General features: G+C 47.5%; 1 protein-coding gene across 1 annotated transcript; it reads right to left on the bottom strand.

The window, feature by feature from the left end:
• Positions 1-3,728: 3,728 nt before the first annotated feature.
• On the bottom strand, positions 3,729-20,270 carry LOC139233510 (G-protein coupled receptor 39-like). The gene is made up of 4 exons (XM_070863912.1): positions 19,478-20,270; positions 14,704-15,048; positions 10,911-10,964; positions 3,729-3,976 (listed from the first exon to the last, which is right to left on the bottom strand). The coding sequence occupies exons 1-4, from the start codon at positions 20,268-20,270 to the stop codon at positions 3,729-3,731; spliced, it is 1,440 nt and encodes a 479-aa protein (XP_070720013.1).
• Positions 20,271-20,799: the final 529 nt, after the last annotated feature.

Genomic DNA, 20,799 nt, shown 5'->3' with positions numbered 1-20,799 from the left:
TCAGAGAAGGTTCACGAGGTTGATTCCGGAGATGAGGGGGTTGACTTATGAAGATAGGTTGAGTAGTTTGGGCCTGTACACATTGGAGTTCAGAAGAATGAGAGGTGATCTTAATTGCAACGTATAAGATTCTGAGGGGGCTTGACAGGGAAGATGCAGAGAGGATGTTTCCCCTCGTGGGGGCACAGTTTCAGAATAAGGGGTCGTCCATTTAAAACAGAAATGAGGAGGAATTTCCTTTCTCAGAGGATCGTGAATCTTTGGAATTCTCTACCCCAGAGAGCTGTGGAGGCTGGGTCATTGAATATATTTAAAGTGGAGATAGAGAGATTTTTGAACGATAGGAGAATGAAGGGTTATGGGGAGCGGGCGGGGAAGTGGAGCTGAGACCATGATCAGATCAGCCATGATCTTATTAAATGGCGGAGCAGGCTCGAGGGGCCAAATGGCCGACTCCTGTTCCTATTTCTTATGTTCTTTTCACCTCCTTTTACCTGCCGACCTGAGTTAAAAATAGAAAGCTTGTTAAAATAGAGGCATGCAGCCTCCTTAAAAGGTCACAATTACCGTCCCGCCTCCTGAGAGCGAATTGGTCACCTGCCCTTCGCCCTGTCTCCGTTAAAACCAGGAGTGGGTGGGTTGGGTTCGAGTTTGAAATGACATTTTTTTTTAACTTCCAACAGTTGGCAGCACCCAGCACTGAGGGATAATGTACACAAGCAAGATGATTTATTTCAGGGGTGTGATAAGTGAACATAACTAATTTCAGGTGTCGACCGTGGTACAGTGGGTAGCACTCTCAGCTCTGAGTCAGAAGTGCGTGGGTAGTGCCTTTACAGCACTGCTTGTGATCCCACTCCAGAGACTTGAAAACATAATCCAGGCTGACATTCCAGTACAGCACTGAGGGAGCGCAGCATGGCCGTCTTTCAGCTGAGATGTTAAACTGAGAGGCCCCGTCTGCCCTCTCAGGTAGACATAAAAGATCCCACGGCACTATTTTGAAGAAGAGCAGGGGAGTTCTTCCTGGACATCAGTAAAATAACAGATTTTCTGGATGCAGAGAGGATATTTCCACTCCTAGGGGAAACTAAAACTAGGGGACATAGAATAAGGGGCCACCCATTTAAAACTGAGATGAGGAGACATTTTTTCTCTCAGAGGGTTGTAAATCTATGGAATTCTCTGCCTCAGAGAGCTGTGGAGGCTGGGTCATTGAATATATTTACGGCTGAGATAGACAGATTTTTGACCGATAAGGGAGTAAAGGGTTATGGGGAGCGGGCAGGGAAGTGGAGTTGAGTCCATGATCAGATCAGCCATGATCTTATTGAATGGCGGAACAGCCTCGAGGGGCCAAATGGCCTACTCCTGCTCCTATTTCTTATGATCATGGGACCTTGCTGTGTGAAAATTGACTGCTATATTTCCCTACATTACAACAGTGACTTTGATTCAAAGGTATTTCATTGGCTGTAATACGCTTTGTGATGACCGGAGGCCATGGAAGGTGCTGTAGAAATGCAAGTCTTTCTGTTATTATTTTCTCACTTGTCCCCTGACTGCTCCCAGCTACGTGCTCTTACTGCAGCTCAGCTGATTACGGGGAGGTAGATGGGAGCGGCTTTCTAATGACCCTCCTGATTATTTCCAGAGCCTCCTTTGCGGACTCACCATGTGGGGTATTGACGGCACAAACCTGTACCGTTCACCGGAATGCCATCGGCTCCCGGTTAAGCAACGCCTCGATTTCAAAATTCTCATCCTTGTTTACAAATCCCTCCATGGCCTCACCCCTCCCTATCTCTGTAATCTCATCCAGCCCCACAACCCCCTGAGATGTCTGCGCTCCTCAAATTCTGCCCTCTTGAGCATCCCTGATTATAATCGCTCAACCATCGGCGGCCGTGCCTTCTGTTGCCTAGGCCCCAAGCTCTGGAACTCCCTCCATGAACCTCTCTGCTTCTCTACCTCTCTTTCCTCCTTTAAGACACTCCTTAAAACCTATCTCTTTTACCAAGCTTTTGATCATCTGCCGTGATTTCTACTTATGTGGCTCGGTGTCAAACTTTTGTCTTATAATACTCCTGTGAAGTGTCTTGGGACGTTTTACTACATTAAAGGTGCAATATAAATACAAGTTCTTGTTATTGGAGGGCAGGACTGATGGCAGGCAGTGACAAATACGGGCTCCAATGCTCAGTTCAGTTGCACTGAACTCAAGTGCTGGAGTAGCACATTTAGCACTGCAGTAATATTGGGTTTTATTTCATTGTAGGATACCGGGGGCATAAAACACTCTCATGTTTAAGTAGTTATTATAAATCATCCTTAAAGTCCTATAAAACATCTATCTTTCAGATGAGACGTTAAACTGTCTGCTCTCTCAGATGGATGTAAAAGATCCTATGGCACTATTTCGAAGAAGAGCAGGGGAGTTATCCCCGGTGTCCTGGCCAATATTTACCCCTCAATCCACATCACTAAAAAAACAGATTATCTGGTCATTATCACTTTGCTGTTTGTGGGACCTTGCTGTGTGCAAATTGGCTGCCGCGTTTCCTACAACAGTGACTACATTTCAAAAAGTACTTAATTGGCTGTAAAGTGCTTTATGACGTCCTGAGGTTATGAAAGGCGCTATATAAATGCAAGTCTTTATTTTGCACTGGATAGGATTGATGAGCTGGGCTGCTTCTATTGCTGGGGTTAATGGGTATCTGTGTGCTCAATAGGAAGAATCAGATGGGCTGAAATGAAGGACTGTGCCCAAAATATTAACATTTTCCTTTCTCTACAGAAGCTGTCTGACTTGCTGTGTGTGATTGCACGAGAGGGTACAGAGGAGATTTACGAATCTGTTGCCTGGACTGGAGAATTTTAGCTACGAGGAAAGATTGGATAGGCTGGATTTATTTTCTTTGGAACAGAGGAGGCTGAGGGGAGACCTTATTGAGGTGTATAAAATTATGAGCGGCCTAGATAGAGTGAATATAAAGGGCCTATTTCCCTTAGCAGAGGGGTCAACAACCAGGGGGCATAGATTGAAAGTCATTGGTAGAAGGTTTAGAGAGGATTTGAGGAGAACCTTCTTCACCCAGAGGGTGGTGGGGGTCTGGAACTCACTGCCTGAAAGGGTGGTCGAGGCAGAAAGCCTCACCACATTTAAAAAGTACTTGGATATGCACTTAAAGTGCGGTAACCTACAGGGCTACGGACCGGGAGCTGGAAAATGGGATTAGGCTGGGTAGCAATTTGTTGGCCGGCGCGGACACGATGGGCTGAAATGGCCTCCTTCCGTGCTGTAAACTTCTATGATTCCAGCAATTTCTGTTTTTGTTGCAGATTGTCTGAAATGCTCTCCGAAATTACCAAGACAAAGTAGTCCGCCTTTACCTCAGGTAAGAACAGCACCTTGGAGATACTTTATTGAGAGAATGATGCATTTTTTTTCTTCGCAGAGTCAACAGTGACTAAGACGCCAAATATTTGCCGATAAACTCCCCACCATTGAGTTAAAAGCCATGCTAATTGCAGGATGATAATTACATTGTTTGAACGTGCTTCAGAGTACTTTATGGGGAATCGTGATTGTGCACTCCACCGACATCCTGGAATAATTTATTTGGCATGACGGCTGTTTTTTGAGTGATGCTGGTCGAGGGAGGAATGTTGGTTAGAATCAATTGCTCTTATTGAAGTAGACCCCTAGGGGGATGGAAATTTGGTCACGCCTTTGATGTGGCGTTGTCCCGAATGGAGCAGTAAATTATTGTGGCGGCAAATGGATTGTGTCTGCTGCCGCAAAATTCATCAGCTGGGCCTGGAGTGTGGGGTGGGGCGCTAAGGGAGGCGTTGGACACCTCTCTCAGGGCGCTAGGCCGACTGAGCAAGTGAAAATCCCGAGCTAAAAGCCGGCCTTGGAGCTCCCTAAGAGAGGCCTCGTTGGGGGGGGTGGGGGGGCGGCGGAGGAAACCTGAAAAAAAACATTCCCAATACATTACTCACGCCACCACAACATAAATCGCAAAAAAACCCAACCACACTTCCCCGAGGTCGACATTACTTACCTCACCGCGGCCGCTACAGCTCGGATCGCCCGGTTCCACAGACATTCCCACCAGGGGGCGCTCTACGGAGCGCTACGGATCGGGTGGGAGCCAGAAATCGAGCTGTTGTCGCAACCTGGGGCATTGCACACTGGCTCGCCACTTCCGGGCGGTAATGCTCCGCACCCCCCTCCAAACCGGCACCGAATGTCCCGGTGGGGCACTGGAAACTGGCCGATCACCCGGAAGTGCTTAAAGGGGTGGCAGAAGACCGAAAATCCAGCTCTAAGATCTTTAACGTTCATCCTAACAAAAGTGCAAAGTGATACATTTTGGTAGGAAGGAACGAGGAGAGGCAATATAAACTAAAGGGTATCAATTCTAAAGGGGGAGCATGAACAGAGAGACCTGGGGGTATATGTGCACAAATCACTGACGGTGGCAGGCTAGATTGAGAAAGCAGTTAAAAAAGCATGCGGGATCTGGGCTTCATAAATAGAGGCATAGAGTGCAAAAGCAAGGAAGTTATGATGAGCCTTTATAAAACACTGGTTTGCCCTCAACTGGAGTATTCAGGGCACCACACATTAGGAAGGATGTGAAGGCCTTATAGAGGATGCAGAAAAGATTTACAAGAATGGTTCCAGAGATGAGGGACCGAAGTTTTGTGGTTAGACTGGAGAAGCTGGGGTTGTTCTCCTTAGAGCAGAGAAGGATGAGAGATTTGATAGAGGGTTCAAAAATCATGAGGGGTCTGGACAGAATAGATAAAGAAAAACTGCTCCTATTGGCGGAAGAGTCAAGAACCAGAGGACACAGATTTAAGGTGATTGGCAGAAAAACCAAAGGTGATATGAGGAAAAACTTTCTCACACAGCGAGTGGTTGGGATTTTGAATGCACTGCAAGGAGGGTGGCTGAAGAAGACTCAATCGTGGCTTTCAAAAGAGAATTGGATAAGCACCTGAAGGAAAACAATTAGCAGGGCTACGGGGAAAGGGCGAGGGAGTGGGACTGGCTGAAATGCTCTTGCAGAGAGCCGGCACGGGCTCGACGGGCCAAATGGCCTCCTTCTGTGCTGGAACCATTCTATGGTTCTACGCCAAACAGGCAGACAGGGTCTCGGTTTAACATCTCACCTGCTGGAAAGCACCTCAGTTAATGCAGCACTGAGGGAGTGATTGGATCGCTCTTTCAAAGAGCCAGCCCAGGCACGATGGGCCGAATGGCCTCCTTCTGTGCTGTATCATTCTATGGGGGCGAAATTGGCCTCCTTTGCGCCTCCCGTTAGCGTCTCCGGGGGGCACTAACGGGACGCTAACAGTTTACCGACCGGGCGCGGCAAAATTACCGTTGTTCGCAAACTTGCATGGTGGATTAGCGCTGCCAGTAAATCTTATCGCCTCAATCTCCTGCGCCTCAGAGATCGTGACGTCATCTGGTGTGCAGCGCCCCGTTACCGCCCCGGATGTGATATTCGTCCCTGCCCCCTGCAGCATCGCCGGGCGTCAACAATGGCAGCTGCAGGAGGCATTGTCACCTTGGCCGGCCGCTTGGTGAGCGATATTTAAAGGCAGTGGTGGTTAGGTAGGCCAAAATGTTATTCTCACCCCTGGATGCTGCTTTTTCCAATGTCCCCATCCTGCGATTGAGCAGCCCTGCGCTCTCTAAAAATGCTCGTGGCTGCTCTTTGTGGATCGCAACATTCCCAGCCTTACCTTCAAATCACCTCAGCCTTGACCATTCCCTGTAAAGGCAGGGAAGGAGCCTGTGAATCCAGCAGCGCTGCACGGGACACTGTGCCCCGCTCTGCTGCTACCGCCCCTCGTGCTTCAATTAACGCTCCAAGGGAAGGGGTAACTCTTGCTTTAACGCTTCACTTCCTTCCTGGAGCACAAAACCGGAAGATCGCGTCCGATTGAATTGTGCACGCCGGGCGAAAGTTTTGCGCTCCCTCAAAAGATATCACCCCAAACGGGGCGCTGTGCAATTTCTAGCCACATTTATTGCCCATCCCTAATTGCTCTGAAAAGGCCTGGGGGGGAGGGGGCTTTCTATTTGATCCATTGATGGAGCGGTTTACTGCAACTGAGAGACCACCTAAGAGCTAACCATATTGATGTAGAATTGGAGCCACATCTCGGCCCAGGGCAGCATCCTGCCTTAGCTAAAGATGTTAGTGATCCAGTTGTTTTTTTTTAGGACAATCCGACAGCTTTATGGTCACTTTTACTGAGACCAGCTTTTTATTCCCAAATTGCTATGGTGGGATTAGAATTCACGTTCTGTAGGCTTGACTATTCCAACACACTCCTGGCTGGCCTCCCACATTCTATCCTACATAAACTAGAGGTGATCCAAAACTCGGCTGCCCGTGTCCTAACTCGCACCAAGTCCTGCTCACCCATCACCCCTGTGCTCGCTCACCTACATTGGCTTCCAGTTAAGCAACGCCTCGATTTCAAAATTGTCATCCTTATTTTCAAATCTCTCCATTGCCTCGCACCTCCCTATCTCTTTAATTCCCTCCAGCCCCCCCGAGATGTCTGTGCTCCTCTAATTCGCTCCACTATTGGTGGCCAAGGCTTCAGCTGCCTAGACCCTAAGCTCTGGAATTCCCTCCCTTAACCTCTCCGCCGCTCTGCCTCTCTCCTTTAAGACGTTCCATAAAAGCTATCTCTGACCAAGCTTTTGGTTACTTGTCCTAATATCTCTTTATGTGGCTTGGTGTCAAATTTTGAAGTTAATCAATCCTGTGAAGCGCCTTGGGATGTTTTACTACGTTAACGGTGCTATACAAATGAAAGTTGTTTTATTATTCATTCACAGGATGTGGGCATCACTGTCAAGACCAGCATTTGAGAAGGTGGTGGTGAGCCACCTTATACAACAGAGTGCCTTGCGAGTGTATTTCAGAGGGCAATTAAGAGTCAACCACATTGCTGTGGGTCATGAGTTGCATATAGGCCCAGACCAGGTAAGGGCCACAGATTCCCTAAAAGAAAGACTTGCATTTATATAGTGCCTTTCATGACCACCGGATGTCTCAAAGCGCTTTACAACCAATGATGTACTTTTTGGAGTGTAGTCACTGTTGTATTGTGGGAAACACGGCAGCCAACTTGCGCACAGCAAGCTCCCACAAACTGCAATGTGATAATGACCAGATAATGTTTTTGTTAAGTTGATTGAGGGATAAATATTGGCCCCAGGACACCAGCGATAATTCCCCTGCTCTTCTTTGAAATAATGCCATGGAATCTTTTACATCTACCTGAGAGAGCAGACAGGGCTTCGGTTTAACGTCTCATCTGAAAGACGGCACCTCCGACAGTGCAGTGCTCCCTCAGCACTGCACTGGGAGTGTCAGCCTGGATTTATGTGCTCAAAACCCTAGTGTGGGACTTAAACCCACAACCTCTGACTCAGAGGCAAGAGTGCAACCCACTGAACCACAGAAGGACATTAGTGAACCAGATGGGTTTTTAACAACAATCCATTCATTTCATGGTCACCATTACTGACACTAGCTTCTTATTCCAGATTTATTTAATTAACTGAATTTAAATTCCCCTGCAGCTGCCGTGGTGGGATTTGATCTGATGTTGTTGTGTATGGGCAGCTACTCAAATGATAAATGCACTGAGACATTGGGCAAGGCACGCTTGCTAGTTTCAGGTAAGGGAAACTACATTGGCAGGATTTGAACTGACAGCAGCTGCACAAAACACTCTGCCTCTTTATGATTTCTACTCCAGTGCACACATTTCCCAGAATAGATTAGCTAATGAATCAAAGAACATGATCAACAGATGGACAACCAGCTAACTCGCTGCAGTTAAACACCTTTCCACTTCCTCATACAGTAATGAGGGTTTTGAGAGGCAGCCTGGATATATAATCATGTTCCTGGTGGTTCCTGTCAATATTTGGAGATTTGCTTTAAACTCACAACCGGTGGAAGGTTGCAGCTGGGGTATTGTTGCTGAGGAACCAATCAACATCAGAAGGTTGTGGGTTCAAGTCCCACTCCAAAGACTTGCAGCACAAAAATCTAGGCCGACACTCCAGTGCGGTGCTGAGGGAGTGCTGCACTGTCGGAGGGGCCGTCTTTCAGATGAGACGTTAAACCGAGGCCCCGTCTGCGCTCTCCTGTGGACGTAAAAGATCCAATGGCACTATTTAGAAGAACAACAGGGGAGTTATTCCCAGTGTCCAGGCCAATATTTATCCCTCAGTTAACATCACTAAAAAAACATTATCTGGTCATCATCACATTGCTGTTTGTAAATTGGCTGCGGAGTTTCCTACATTGCAACAGTGACTTCAAAAAGTACTTCATTGGCTGTAAAGCACTTTGGGACATCTAGTGGTTATGAAAGGTGCTATATAAATACAAGTCTTTTCAATGTGAAAGTAGTGCAGCTGCTATAGTGGTTAATCAATCATGTGAACAATTTTTCTTTCTCCCCCCACCCCTCCTGAAGATGAAGAATCTTCATGGAGTAGAATTACATGGGCGCTGGACAGAATGTGCTCCCTCACCCTAGTGGTTGTCATGTATCCAGACATGTTTACTGCTTGTACTATTACATATGATGTACCACCAGAGGGCACTACTATGGGAAACTTGTACACCAGCTGTATGGTCACTAAGGTGTGCCACCAGAGGGCACTGCAGTGGGAGACTTGTAGGTTACCTGTACAGGTGTGCCAGACCGAGTATAAAAGGCAGGCCATCCTGTGTGATCCTCACTCTGAAGTTACATTAAATTGACTAAGGTCACTACAGGTCAAGTGCAATACATTGCCTCGTAGAGTCGTTATCAGAGCATCCAAAGACATAACAGTGGCCATCCAGTAATCTGCACGGTGGGTGTGAACAGGATATATGACCATGTAGGATGACAGACAAGCAGGAAGCAGAGATAGTAATCAGGACCAGGAAACCCGCTGTAATGTATTTACTTCCTGGGTTCTTTGCTTAAGGATTCATAGAAACACATTGCTATTAAGAACTAGTTGGTTTATTAACAAAGGTTTAACAATCACACTACACATTACCAGTTCATCCACTCGTCTCACAATTGCATACTTCATCGTGGATCCCCCGAACCCAACTGGCTGGGGTTTTATTGAGTCTTGTGAACATCACACGGCTGGCTAAGCCACTCACAACTCAACAGCTCTACAACTATTTTTGTAGACAACATTAATCAAGTGCCCCCTGGTTAAAGGGGGGCACACTCCAGACACTTTTAAACAAGTCCCCCCTTGTTTTTTTTTGAGGGCACTAAAAACGCAAATTATACAAGTGCTCCCTGGCTAAAAGGGGGGGGGGCACTAAAACCGACAAACGCAGACAAATTAAGCTTTAAACATTAATGATCAAATTAATATTTGGTTGCCGGGGGTGATCATGCACTCCAGTCCCTCTGGCGCCCACCTCTTGCGGAAGGCCGCGAGCATACTGGTGGACACCGCGTGCTCCTTCTCCAGGGACACCCTGGCTCGGATGTAACCGCGGAAGAGAGGCAGGCAGTCGGACTGAATGACCCACTCGACTGCCCGCTGCCTGGACCGGGTGATGGCCCTCTTGGCCACGCCCAGGAGCAGTCTTACGAGGAGGCCTTCCGACCTGTCTCAAACCTGTGAACATACTCACAGGTTCATGCATTACACTGCTTCCCCTTTTTTTAGAAGCAAGATATTTATACAATATTTCAAAAGATTACTTATCAAGATTACAATTTTATAAATTCAACTGCTGAGCCTGAGTATCTTGTGAGCTTTTAGCTAACTCCTGTTCCGACCTCTATTTCCTTGCAGTTGGCTGGTTATGCCCAATTTCTACATTCTTATTTGACCCTGGAGACCTATTTGGTGAATTTCTGTTTACAGAATTCCTGACCTCCATCTTCCTGTGTCCTCTTGCGTTTCCTTGGAACCCTTGCATCTGTCCTCGTGTTAGCTTTCTTCCTAAGATCTTGATACCCGGCTACTTTTATCCGTGACCTAACACAGGAGCGATTAGATCAATTGTACTGCCACACGGGTTGAGAAAGAAAGAAAGAACTTGCATTTATATAGCACCTTCCACAACCTCAGGACCTCCCAAAGCGTCTTACAGCCAATGAAGTGCTTTTGAAGTTTAAAAAAAAGTACTTTTTGAAGTGTAGTTATTGTTGTAATGTCAGAAACCCAGTGGCCAATTTGCACACAGCAAGGTCCCACAAACAGCAATGTGGTAATGACCAGATAATCAGCTTTTAGTGATATTGGTTAAGGGATAAATATTGCCCCAGGACCCCGGGGAAAACTCTTCTTCGAAATAGTGATTTTTTTTAGGCCTGAGAGGGCAAATGGGGCCTCGGTTTAACATCTCCTCTGATGGACGGCACCTCCGACGGTGCAGCATTCCCTCAGTACTGCGTTGAAGTGTCAGGCTGAATTATGCGCTCAAGTCTCTGGAGTGGGACTTGAACCCACAACTGGCTGAGTCAGAGGCAGGAATATTACCCACTGAGCCATGGCTGAGATGACAATTATCAAGCTCAACGCAAAGTGGGAATTGCCCCTGGGACCTTCTGGTCTTTTGCGCCTCAGTACCACAGCAGGTAGAGCCTTTACCTACTGAGCTAACAGGGGCGTGGGGGGAGGGGGGGGGGTGTGGGGGGGGGCGGCGAGAGAATACACTTCTTTTGTAAATTCTGCCGGATTAACCCCTTAGCGACTGTAGCCATTTCTAAGCAACAAGCACATTTTGTCGGCACAAGAGATCGGGTGCAGATTGGTGGGGTCAGAGAGCGGAGACCAGGCAAAGGATGGAACATTGGAGCAATCAGTCCACCCGGACAGTTACAGAGCTCAGGCGCCTGGGAGCAGGTCGCTATCTCGTCCTCTTGGCCGCACAGACCTGAAACAGGGAAAAAGAAAATTAAGAAATAACTTTTGTAAAGTCCTTACTCAATGGCACAAAACCCACACGAGGCACATTCTATGGACAAGGTCACTCTATGACCTGAACCTTTATTCACAGGACCAAGAAGTGATGACCCTGCGTGGGACCTCCCTTTATATACCTGGATGACCAGGTAAGGAGTGTCCCCCACAAGTTAACCCCCTGTGGTCAAGGTGTGCATTGCTTAAGTATATACAGTATTGCAGTGGTGTTACATAGATGTTATATACATGACAACTTTCTTACCCAGGGAGTTGACTTATGAGGAAAGGTTGAGTAGGTTGGGCCTCTACTCATTGAAATTCAGAAGAATGAGAGGTGATATTATCGAAATGTATAAGATTATGAGGGGGCTTGACAAGGTGGATGCAGAGAGGATGTTTCCACTGATGGGGGAGACTTGAACTCGAGGGCATAGAATAAGGGGCCGCCCATTTAAAACTGAGATGAGGAGGAATTTTTTCTCTCAGAGAGTTGTAAACCTGTGGAATTCGCTGCCTCAGAGAGCTGTGGAAGCTGGGACATTGAATAAATTTAAGACAGAGATAGACAGTTTCTTAACCGATAAGGGATTAAGGGGTTATGGGGAGCAGGCAGGGAAGTGGACCTGAGTCCATGATCGGATCAGCCATGATCGTATTAAATGGCGGAGCAGGCTCGAAGGGCCGTATGACCTACTCCTGCTCCTATTTCTTATGTTCTTATGTAAACCCGCAACCTCTACCACCTAGATGGACAAGGGCAGCAGGCACATGGGAACAGCACCACCTCCACGTTCCTCTGCAAGTCACACACCATCCCGACTTGAACATATATCGCTGTTCCTTCATCGTCACTGGGTCAAAATCCTGGCACTCCCCTCCCGACCAGCACTGTGGGGCAATGTTCCCTCTGATTTTTTTTTTAACGGGGTTTCAAAAATCTGTGCATGCGCAGTTTTTGCATTTTGAAAGCTGCGCGGGATCTCCAGGGTGCTATGCGGCCACACAGCTTAAAGGGAACTATGCTGTGGGAGCACCTTCACTACACAGACTGCGTCGGTTCATGAGGTGTATAAAGTTAGGAGGGTTCTCGATCATCATCATCATATACGATCCCTCGAACGAGGATGACTTACCTAGAGAGAAATGGATAGGAAGGACCTATTTCCCTTAACACAAGGGTTAACAACCAGGGAGCATAGATTTAAAGTAATTGGTAGGAGGTTTTGAGGGGATTTGAGGGAAACTTTCTTCACCCAGAGGGTGGTGGGGGTCTGGAGCTCACTGTCTGAAAGGGTGGTAGAGGCAGAAACCCTCACCACATTTAAAAAGTACTTGGATATGCACTTGAAATGCCATAACTTACAGGGTTACGGACCAAGAGCTGGAAAGTGGGATTAGGCTGGATAGCTCTTTGTCGGTCGACACGGACACGATGGGCCAATTGGCCTCCTTCCGTGCTGTAAATTTCTATGATTGTATGAAGGCGGCTCACCACCATCTTCTCAAGGGCAACTAGGGAATGGGCAATAAATGGTGGCCTTGCCAGCAATGCCCACAGCCCGCGAATGAATAAATAATTGTTTTTAAAATTCAGACTGGAATATTATCCGGCTGGATTTACAAACTGCCCGAGTAACCCTGAGGTTACGGGTTCAGATCCCACCATAGCAATTCATGAAATTGAATGCCATAAGCATGGTGATTTGTGGGCTCACACCAGAAATAAATTGCCACGAAAACTGCTTGATTGTTGTGTAAACCCAGCTGGTTCAGCTGACTGGTTGTTGCATCAAGTCAACACACAGAAACAGGCCATTCAGCCCCACGGGTCCATGCCGGCTTTTATGCTCCACACGAGTGTACTCCCACCCCTCTTCATTTAACTCCATCAGCATATCCTTCTCTTCCTTTCTCCCTCATGTGTTTATCCAGCTATTCGCCTCAACCACTCCCTGTGGCAGTGAGTTCCACATTCTCACCACTCTCTGGGTAAAGAAGTTTCTCCCAAATTCCATATTAGACTTATTAGTGACTATCTTATATTTATGGCCTCTAGTTTATCTCTTCTCCACAAGTGGAAACATTTACTCCACGCCTATCCTCTCAAACCCTTTCATTATCTTAAAGACCTCCATCACTCTAGGAATAATTTTGTGCCTTGGGCCACAATCACTCGGAGTGGGATAAACACTCTGTAGCACTGCACCTCCCCATAACTAACCATCTATCAATCAGAGAAAAATAGATTTTATTTTAAATTCTCCTACAAATAGCTAGAAACATGTCTTCTAAGAAGGCAGGATTCCAGCCAGGTGCTGCAACCAGTACTAAGGCTTAATTCTTAGCATCAACATTTGGTTAATCTAAAATGGCAGCACTGGGGCCCTTTAGCCACATGACTGCCTTAAAGGTCCTTGAAGTGGATCTTCTGGTCTTGTGTGCTTTTTTGGCCCCGGAGGGGTGGCAATGGCAGCGATGTGGTCTTCTGGGCAGGCGGTCAACCCCCCAGTGCCCCGCGGGGTGTTTCGGGGCCGGTTTTGCGGCGGCACAGAGTAGTACCACCTGGGTGGTACTGGGAGAGTAGTACCACCTGGGAGAGTTGAGCCGGTGTGCAATGCCTCTGGTTGCAACATCGGGTGCTCGCTTTTTGAGTCCCGCCCGACCCGTACGCCCCACAGCGCGTCCTGCTGTAACCACCTGGGGAAACCGGCGGTCCGACCTATACATAGAAACATAGAAAATAGGTGCAGGAGTAGGCCATTCGGCCCTTCGAACCTGCACCACCATTCAATATGATCATGGCTGATCATGCAACTTCAGTACCCCACTCCTGCCTTCTCTCCATATTCCCGATCCCTTTAGCAGTAAGGACCACATCTAACTCCCTTTTGAATATATCTAATGAACTGGACTCAACAACTTTCTGTGGTAGAAAATTCCACAGGTTCACACTTCTCTGAGTGAAGAAGTTTCTCATCATCTCGGTCCTATATGGCTTACCCCTTATCCTTAGACTGTGACCCCTGGTTCTGGACTTCCCCAACATCGGGAACATTCTTCCTGGATCTAACCTGTCCAATCCCGTTAGAATTTTATATGCTTCTATTCTTCTAAATTCCAGTGAATATAAGCCTAGTCGATTCAGTCTTTCTTCATTTGTCAGTCCTGCCATCCCGGGAATCAGTCTGGTGAACCTTCGCTGCACTCCCTCAATAGCAAGAATGTCTTTCCTCAGATTAGGAGACCAAAACTGTACACAATACTCAAGGTGTGGCCTCACCAAGGCCCTGTACAACTGCAGCAAGACCTCCCTGCTGCTATACTCAAATCCTCTCACTATGAAGGTCATCATGCCATTTGCCTTCTTAACTGTCTGCTGTATCTGCATGCCTACTTTCAATGACTGATGTACCATGACACCCAGGTCTCATTGCACCTCCCCTTTTCCTAGTCTGTCACCATTCAGATAATAATCTGCCTTCCTGTTTTTGCCAGCAAAGTGGATAACCTCACACTTATCCACATTATACTGCATCTGCCATGTATTTGCCCACTCACCTAACCTGTCCAAGTCACTCTGCAGCCTCTTAGCATCCTCCTCCGAAAATCCAGCCCCCAAACTTTTATACATTCTAATATAATCTGGAACATCTTTACCTCACACAAGTGCAAAGGTGGGGATTGGTCAGTGAGAGGATCCCCCCTTTCACTCTCAGCGCCTTCCATCTTGCATACGGATGGCTTCCCATTTAATGAGGCGGACTCTTGTTTCCGATCCAGTTGTGAGTTCCTCCCGTGCTCTGATGGGACTGAGCTGGACCAGCCACAGCCTCTCAGTACCTGCACAAACACCTTGCGGAACTGCTTGGAGGACACGTTGTAAAGAAGAGGGTTGATTGCTGAGCTGAGGTAATAAAAAGTGTTGGTAACGGGCTGCATGGCCAGATAGGACCTGTAGTAATATTCTGTCCATTGGGTTTTGGATTGCACAGCTGTCATTACACGCCTCGCCTGGAATGGAAGCCAACAAATGGCCAAGGCTCCAACGATACTCCCTGTGTGGAACAACAATATACTATAACAGTACAGTGCAGCCAAACCCTAAGTGACTCGATACTTGATGAACTTGTCTTTCTTAAAGGGACACAAAGCAAAGAACCATACAGTGGTGCAGACAGTTGGTGCTCTGATGGGCTGTCTCATTGGGTTAGATGGACATGTCTTTGGCCCTTGAACACTCACCCAGTGAGTTCAATGTCTCAAGCATGCCCCATGCTAACCCAGAGAGGTGCTGAGGGGAGACTTGATGGTATCCCACAGGAAAGGAGGTAGGATTGAAGACACAGTTACCCTGTACCTCATCTCACCTTCCAGTGGCTGCCTGAGCTACAAGTTCGATGTCCGAGCTGGCTAACCTTGCGAAAGCCCCAGGACATCCAGTTGGCGCCTGTAGTTTGTCGGTTTTATGTAGCTGAAGGTGAGGCCCGGGGCCCTGTTTTTAGAAAACCTCGGGCTAATGTCTTGGGAAAAGAATTACATAAGAACATAATAAATAGGAGCAGGAGTCAGCCATCTGGCCCCTCGAGCCTGCTCCGCCATTCAATAAGATCATGGCTGATCTGATCTTGGCCTCAACTCCACTTCCCTGCCCGCTCCCCATAACCCTTGACTCCCTTATCGTTCAGAAATCTGTCTCTCTCCACCTTAAATATATTCAATGACCCAGCCTCCACAGCTCTCTGGGGTAGAGAATTCCAAAGAATCACGATCCTCTGAGAGAAGAAATTCCTCCTCATTTCTCGTTTAAATGGGTGACCCTTTATTCTGAAACTATGCCCCTAGTTCTAGATTCCCCCACGAGGGGAAACATCCTCTCTGCATCTACCCTCAGAATCTCAGCTTTCAGGCATGTCACTCACTAGCGCTGGTTGCCAGCGCTAGATCAATTTCTCCCAACTATAACTTTAAAATGGGCATTGAATTATATCTACACGCTCTGGTCCAACTATTCCCCACCACTTCACCTGAAGGCGACACTTGATCTTGACTACCCATGTGCAATGCCATCAGAGATCGACTAATGGATATAAAACCAAGATGAGTATTGACAGTGTCAGCCACTGAGTTGGAGGTGGGGTGGCAACATCCCCACTGACACCTGGGAGTCCTTGGCCAAAGACCGCCCTAAATGGAAGAAGAGCATCCAGGAGGGCGCTGAGCTCCTTGAGTCTCATCGCTGAGGGCATGCGGAAAACAAGCGCATGCAGTGGAAGGAGCGTGCGGCAAACCAGACTCCCCACCCACCCTTTCCCTCAACCACTGTCTGTCCCACCTGTGACAGAGACTGTAACATAGAAACATAGAAAATAAGCGCAGGAATAGCCCATTCAGCCCTTCGAGCCTGCATCACCATTCAATATGATCATGGCTGATCATGCAATTTCAGTATCCCATTCCTGCTTTCTCTCCATACCCTTTGATCCCTTTAGCCATAAGGGCCACATCTAACTCCCTTTGGAATATATCTAACAAATTGGCCTCAACAACTTTCTGTGATAGAGAATTCCACAGGTTCACAATTCCTCTGAGTGAAGAAGTTTTTCAATAAGCCTAGTCGATCCAGTCTTTCTTCATATGTCAGTCCTGTCATCCCGGGAATTCCCGTATTGGACTGATCAATCACCTAAGAACTCACTTTTAGAGTGGAAGCAAGTCTTCCTCGATTTCGAGGGACTGCCTATGATGATGATGATGGTGGGATGGGACTTACAACAAACAATATAATTTACAATCTATTTACTCAGCAGAGTCTATTTAAATACCAAACAACAGCAAGGAGAACTGGTGAGGAAACTACAGCAGAACTCCCGATAAAAGCACGATTATTCCTCCAGACAAATGGAGGATAGTTACATAACACAAACGATGTGCGTGAAATCAGATCTAGTCATTTACAGCAGTGCGGCCTCCAGGCGTGATTGACGGGGCCATTACCCTGTCATCACCATTCTGGCTGGGAATAGTAGTGTCACTATACACAGCATTATAAAACACCCTTGGTCATGCCATTACACTTCCTGTCCATTTAAATTAATGAAAAGGCCACGTTAGTGAATTGAAGAGAATTTACTCTGATTGAAAGGCCGCATTAGAGGGAGCAGCGTGCAGCGCCCCGGCCCGGAAATCAGCGCGGTCCCGGCCTGCAAGACCATCAACAGGCCGGGGCCATCAGAGGGAGCAGCATGTGACCACTGCAGGAGGGCGACGGCTGCGAAGCCAGGTCGCTGATTGCAGTGCGGGCAGGCACAGCAGGAGGGGCGAAGGAGAGGCAAGAGTTTGTAGAAGGAAGTGACCGGGGCCCAGGAGAGGCGAGGGCCCAGGGGCAGCACGGTCCAGCCCACACTGCGATATGTGTGCGCACTAGGTCCGAGCAGTAGAGCTGGTCTCCAGTCGTCCTAGTTAATCCTTGCCACTGGACCAAGACCTAGCTCTGTCAAGCCCGTGTGGTGGCTGGTGTGTAACGGCCACCACACTTTAAAAAAATCCACACAAAGGCATCTTCCACCCTTCAACATGTAGTTCGGGATCTGGAATATTAGGTTCTTCATTGAAACACTTGTGAACTCATTCCTTTTTGTCCTGGAAGCAAGTCATCCTCGCTTCGAGTGACTGCCGATGATGATGAGTAATGCTTCCAAATTTTAGTTTCTCCATAAGATGGCGCTATTACCTCAAAGAAAATTGACAAGAATGCTTGTAATTCTTCTTTTCTCCAGAGGTGGCAGTGTAACCTCACTCAGCCTGTTACAATAAACACATACCATTTATTCCACCTAATCTAAGCAATGTCATGGGAGGTTGTCTAGTTACTGAGAAATAACTTGCATTTATATAGCGCCCTTCATGGCCTCAGGACGTCCCAAAATGCTTTATACCCAATGCAGTACTTTTGAACTGTAGTCACTGTTGTAATGTAGGAAATGCAGCAGCGAAGTTGCGCACAGCAAGCTCTCACAAACAGCAATGAAATAAATGACGAGATAATCTGTATTAGTGATGTTGATAGAGGGATAAATATTGGCCATGATACCGGGGAGAACTCCTCTGCTCTTCTTTGAATTAGTGCCGTGGGTCTTTTACGTCCACCTGAGACAGCAGACGGGGCCTCGGTTTAAAGTCTCATCCGAAAGACGGCACCTCCGACAGTGCAGCACTCCCTCAGCACTGCACTGGGAGTGTCAGCCGAGATTTATGTGCTCAAGTCCCTGGAGTGGAACTCAAACCCACAACCTTCTCAATCAGTGCTAAGTGTGCTGCCCACTGTTATTATATATAGTGCAGATTTCCTATAGCATCATGTTTACTTCGATAAATATGGTGTTTACAGAAAGTGTCTGCTGCCACACTTTAGCTGTCACATTTAGACATCACGTTTTGACATATCCTCTAAATCACACGATCAATGCTACAGGAGATCTGCATGTAAAACAGATTTTGAGACCTGTCCCACATTTCCCTGGAACTCTGGCCAACTCTTGCACATGCCCGATTTTAATCGCACCACCATTGGCGACTGTGCCATTAGCTGCCTATGTCCTAAAGTGCAGGAACTCCCTCCCTAAGCCTCTCCGCCTCTCTACCTCTCTCTCCTTCTTTAGGATGCTCCTTAAAACCTACCTCTTTGACCAAGCTTCTGATCGCCTGTCCTAATATCTCCTTACATGGCTCGGTATCAAACTGTGTCTGATTATGCTTCTGTGAAGCACCTTGGAATGTTTTACTATGTTAAAGGTGCTATATAAATTCAAGTTGTTGTTATTGTCGAACCAATTGCCACATAAATCTAGGCTGACACTCCAGTGCGGTGCTGAGGGAGCGCTGTACTGCCGGAGCTGCCATCTTTTGGATGAGACGTTAAACCGAGGCCACGTTTGTTCTCTCAGATGGACATAGAAACATAGAAAATAGGTGCAGGAGTAGGCCATTCGGCCCTTCAAGCCTGCACCACCATTCAATATGATCATGGCTGATCATGTAACTTTAGTACCTCATTCCTGCTAGACGTAAAAGATTCCATGGCACTATTTTGAAGAAGAGCAGGGGAGTTATCCCCGGTGTCCTGGGCCAATATTTATCCCTCAATCAACATAACAAAAATGGATTATCTGGTCATTATCACATTGCTGTATGTGGGAGCTTGCTGTGCGCAAATTGGCTGCTGCGTTTCTCACATTACAACAGTGACTACACTCCAAAAGTACTTCATTGGCTGTAAAGCGCTTTGCGACGTCTGGTGGTCGTGAAAGGTGCTATATAAATGCAAGTCTTTCTGATTGGCTCAAGGAACCAATGAAATTAATTTCCACATACTTCACTGTCTCTCTTCACTTCTCTCACAATCTTCTACTCTATCCTTCTACACACTGCGAGAAACACCTGGAGGGGTCCAACGATGCATTGCAAATTCCTCAATGTAACACTCACCCAACATCACCACATTTTGCCTTCTTATCTCCTTAAACTTTGGCAGGATCTTGCCTATGGAGTTTGTCCTATTAAGGGCGATGGACACAGGTCGGTCCTTGAGGGTTTTAATCATCTGTCGACAGGTAAAAGCAACCAGCAGGAGGACCAGAACGTAGAGAGAGAAGGAGATGTAGATAACCGACTGAAAGAGGACCTTTCTTCCAGAAATATTAGTGCAGATGTAGAGGGGTGGTATGGTCTTACCTCCCGAACTGAAGGGCTTCCAGGCATCTTCAACACCGATTGCAAAAGCAACGGGCAGCCCTGCGATGGCAGACGTGACCCAGACCAACCCAATGAGCTTCTTGGTCCTTGATGCGGCCATCACCTTGACCCGCAGAGGATGGCAGATGGCCAGGTAGCGTTCGAGGCTGAAGGTCAAGACGTTGAATATCGTGGCGTAGCTGCATATCTCCCAGAGCAAGTAGAAACCTCTGCAGCCAGCGTTCCCGATTGGCCAGGGGTGCGGAGACCAGATGATGGCGTACAGCTCAATGGGCAGGCCGATGGTCAAGATGAGGAGGTCAGAGCAGGCCATGCTGACCATGTGCTGGCTCAAACTCCTCTGGACGCAGGTTTTGTTGTTCAGTATGCGGATGACCCGGATCACCAGGAGGTTGCCGACCAGCCCAGAAATGAAGATTGCCCCGTGGACAGCCGAGGTGGCGATTTTAGCGGCTGAGTTCATCAGGATGGAGCCTGGAGCCACATCTCCTGGGGCTGGCCCCTGGGCTTCCTCTGTTGTGTTCATGGCTCATTCGGCGGCTTCCAGACTGGATAGCAACTCAACACTAAAATGAAACGGGGAAAGTCAGTGGCAGCTTGGTTATTTTTAAATGCCAGCATCGATTAAATGTTTCAGGAGTTCCACGCCACCTTTTCAAATCCTAACATCCAGTTAGTCCGCCAACTGACATTCACTGGGATAGATTGCTCGCAGCGAGCTCTTGGTCTGATCTCCCAGTCCCAGGCACTGCTCCCATTAACTTGTTCTCCTCCCTCAATAACTTTAGAGTGGGATTAGTCAGGGCTCTACATCACTCTCTCCATCTCCCGACATCTCATTCCCTGTCGATCTCTCTCTCTGAGAATCTCTGTCGCTGTCCCCGGAGATCTCCTTCCCAACGGATCTCTCTGTCCCTCTAGATCTCTTATCTCAATTGATCTCCGTATCAGTCGATCCCTGGATCGCAAATCAGTGGATCTACGGATCGTAAATCAGTGGATCTCTGGATCGAAAATTAGCGGATCTCCGCCCCTGGATCCCAATCAGCGGATCT

The sequence above is a fragment of the Pristiophorus japonicus genome, chromosome 21, assembly GCF_044704955.1.
Source record: "Pristiophorus japonicus isolate sPriJap1 chromosome 21, sPriJap1.hap1, whole genome shotgun sequence".
Classification (NCBI taxonomy): domain Eukaryota; kingdom Metazoa; phylum Chordata; class Chondrichthyes; family Pristiophoridae; genus Pristiophorus; species Pristiophorus japonicus.
Note: the sequence above shows the minus strand (reverse complement) of the source record. Positions and strands in the feature narration are given on the sequence as shown.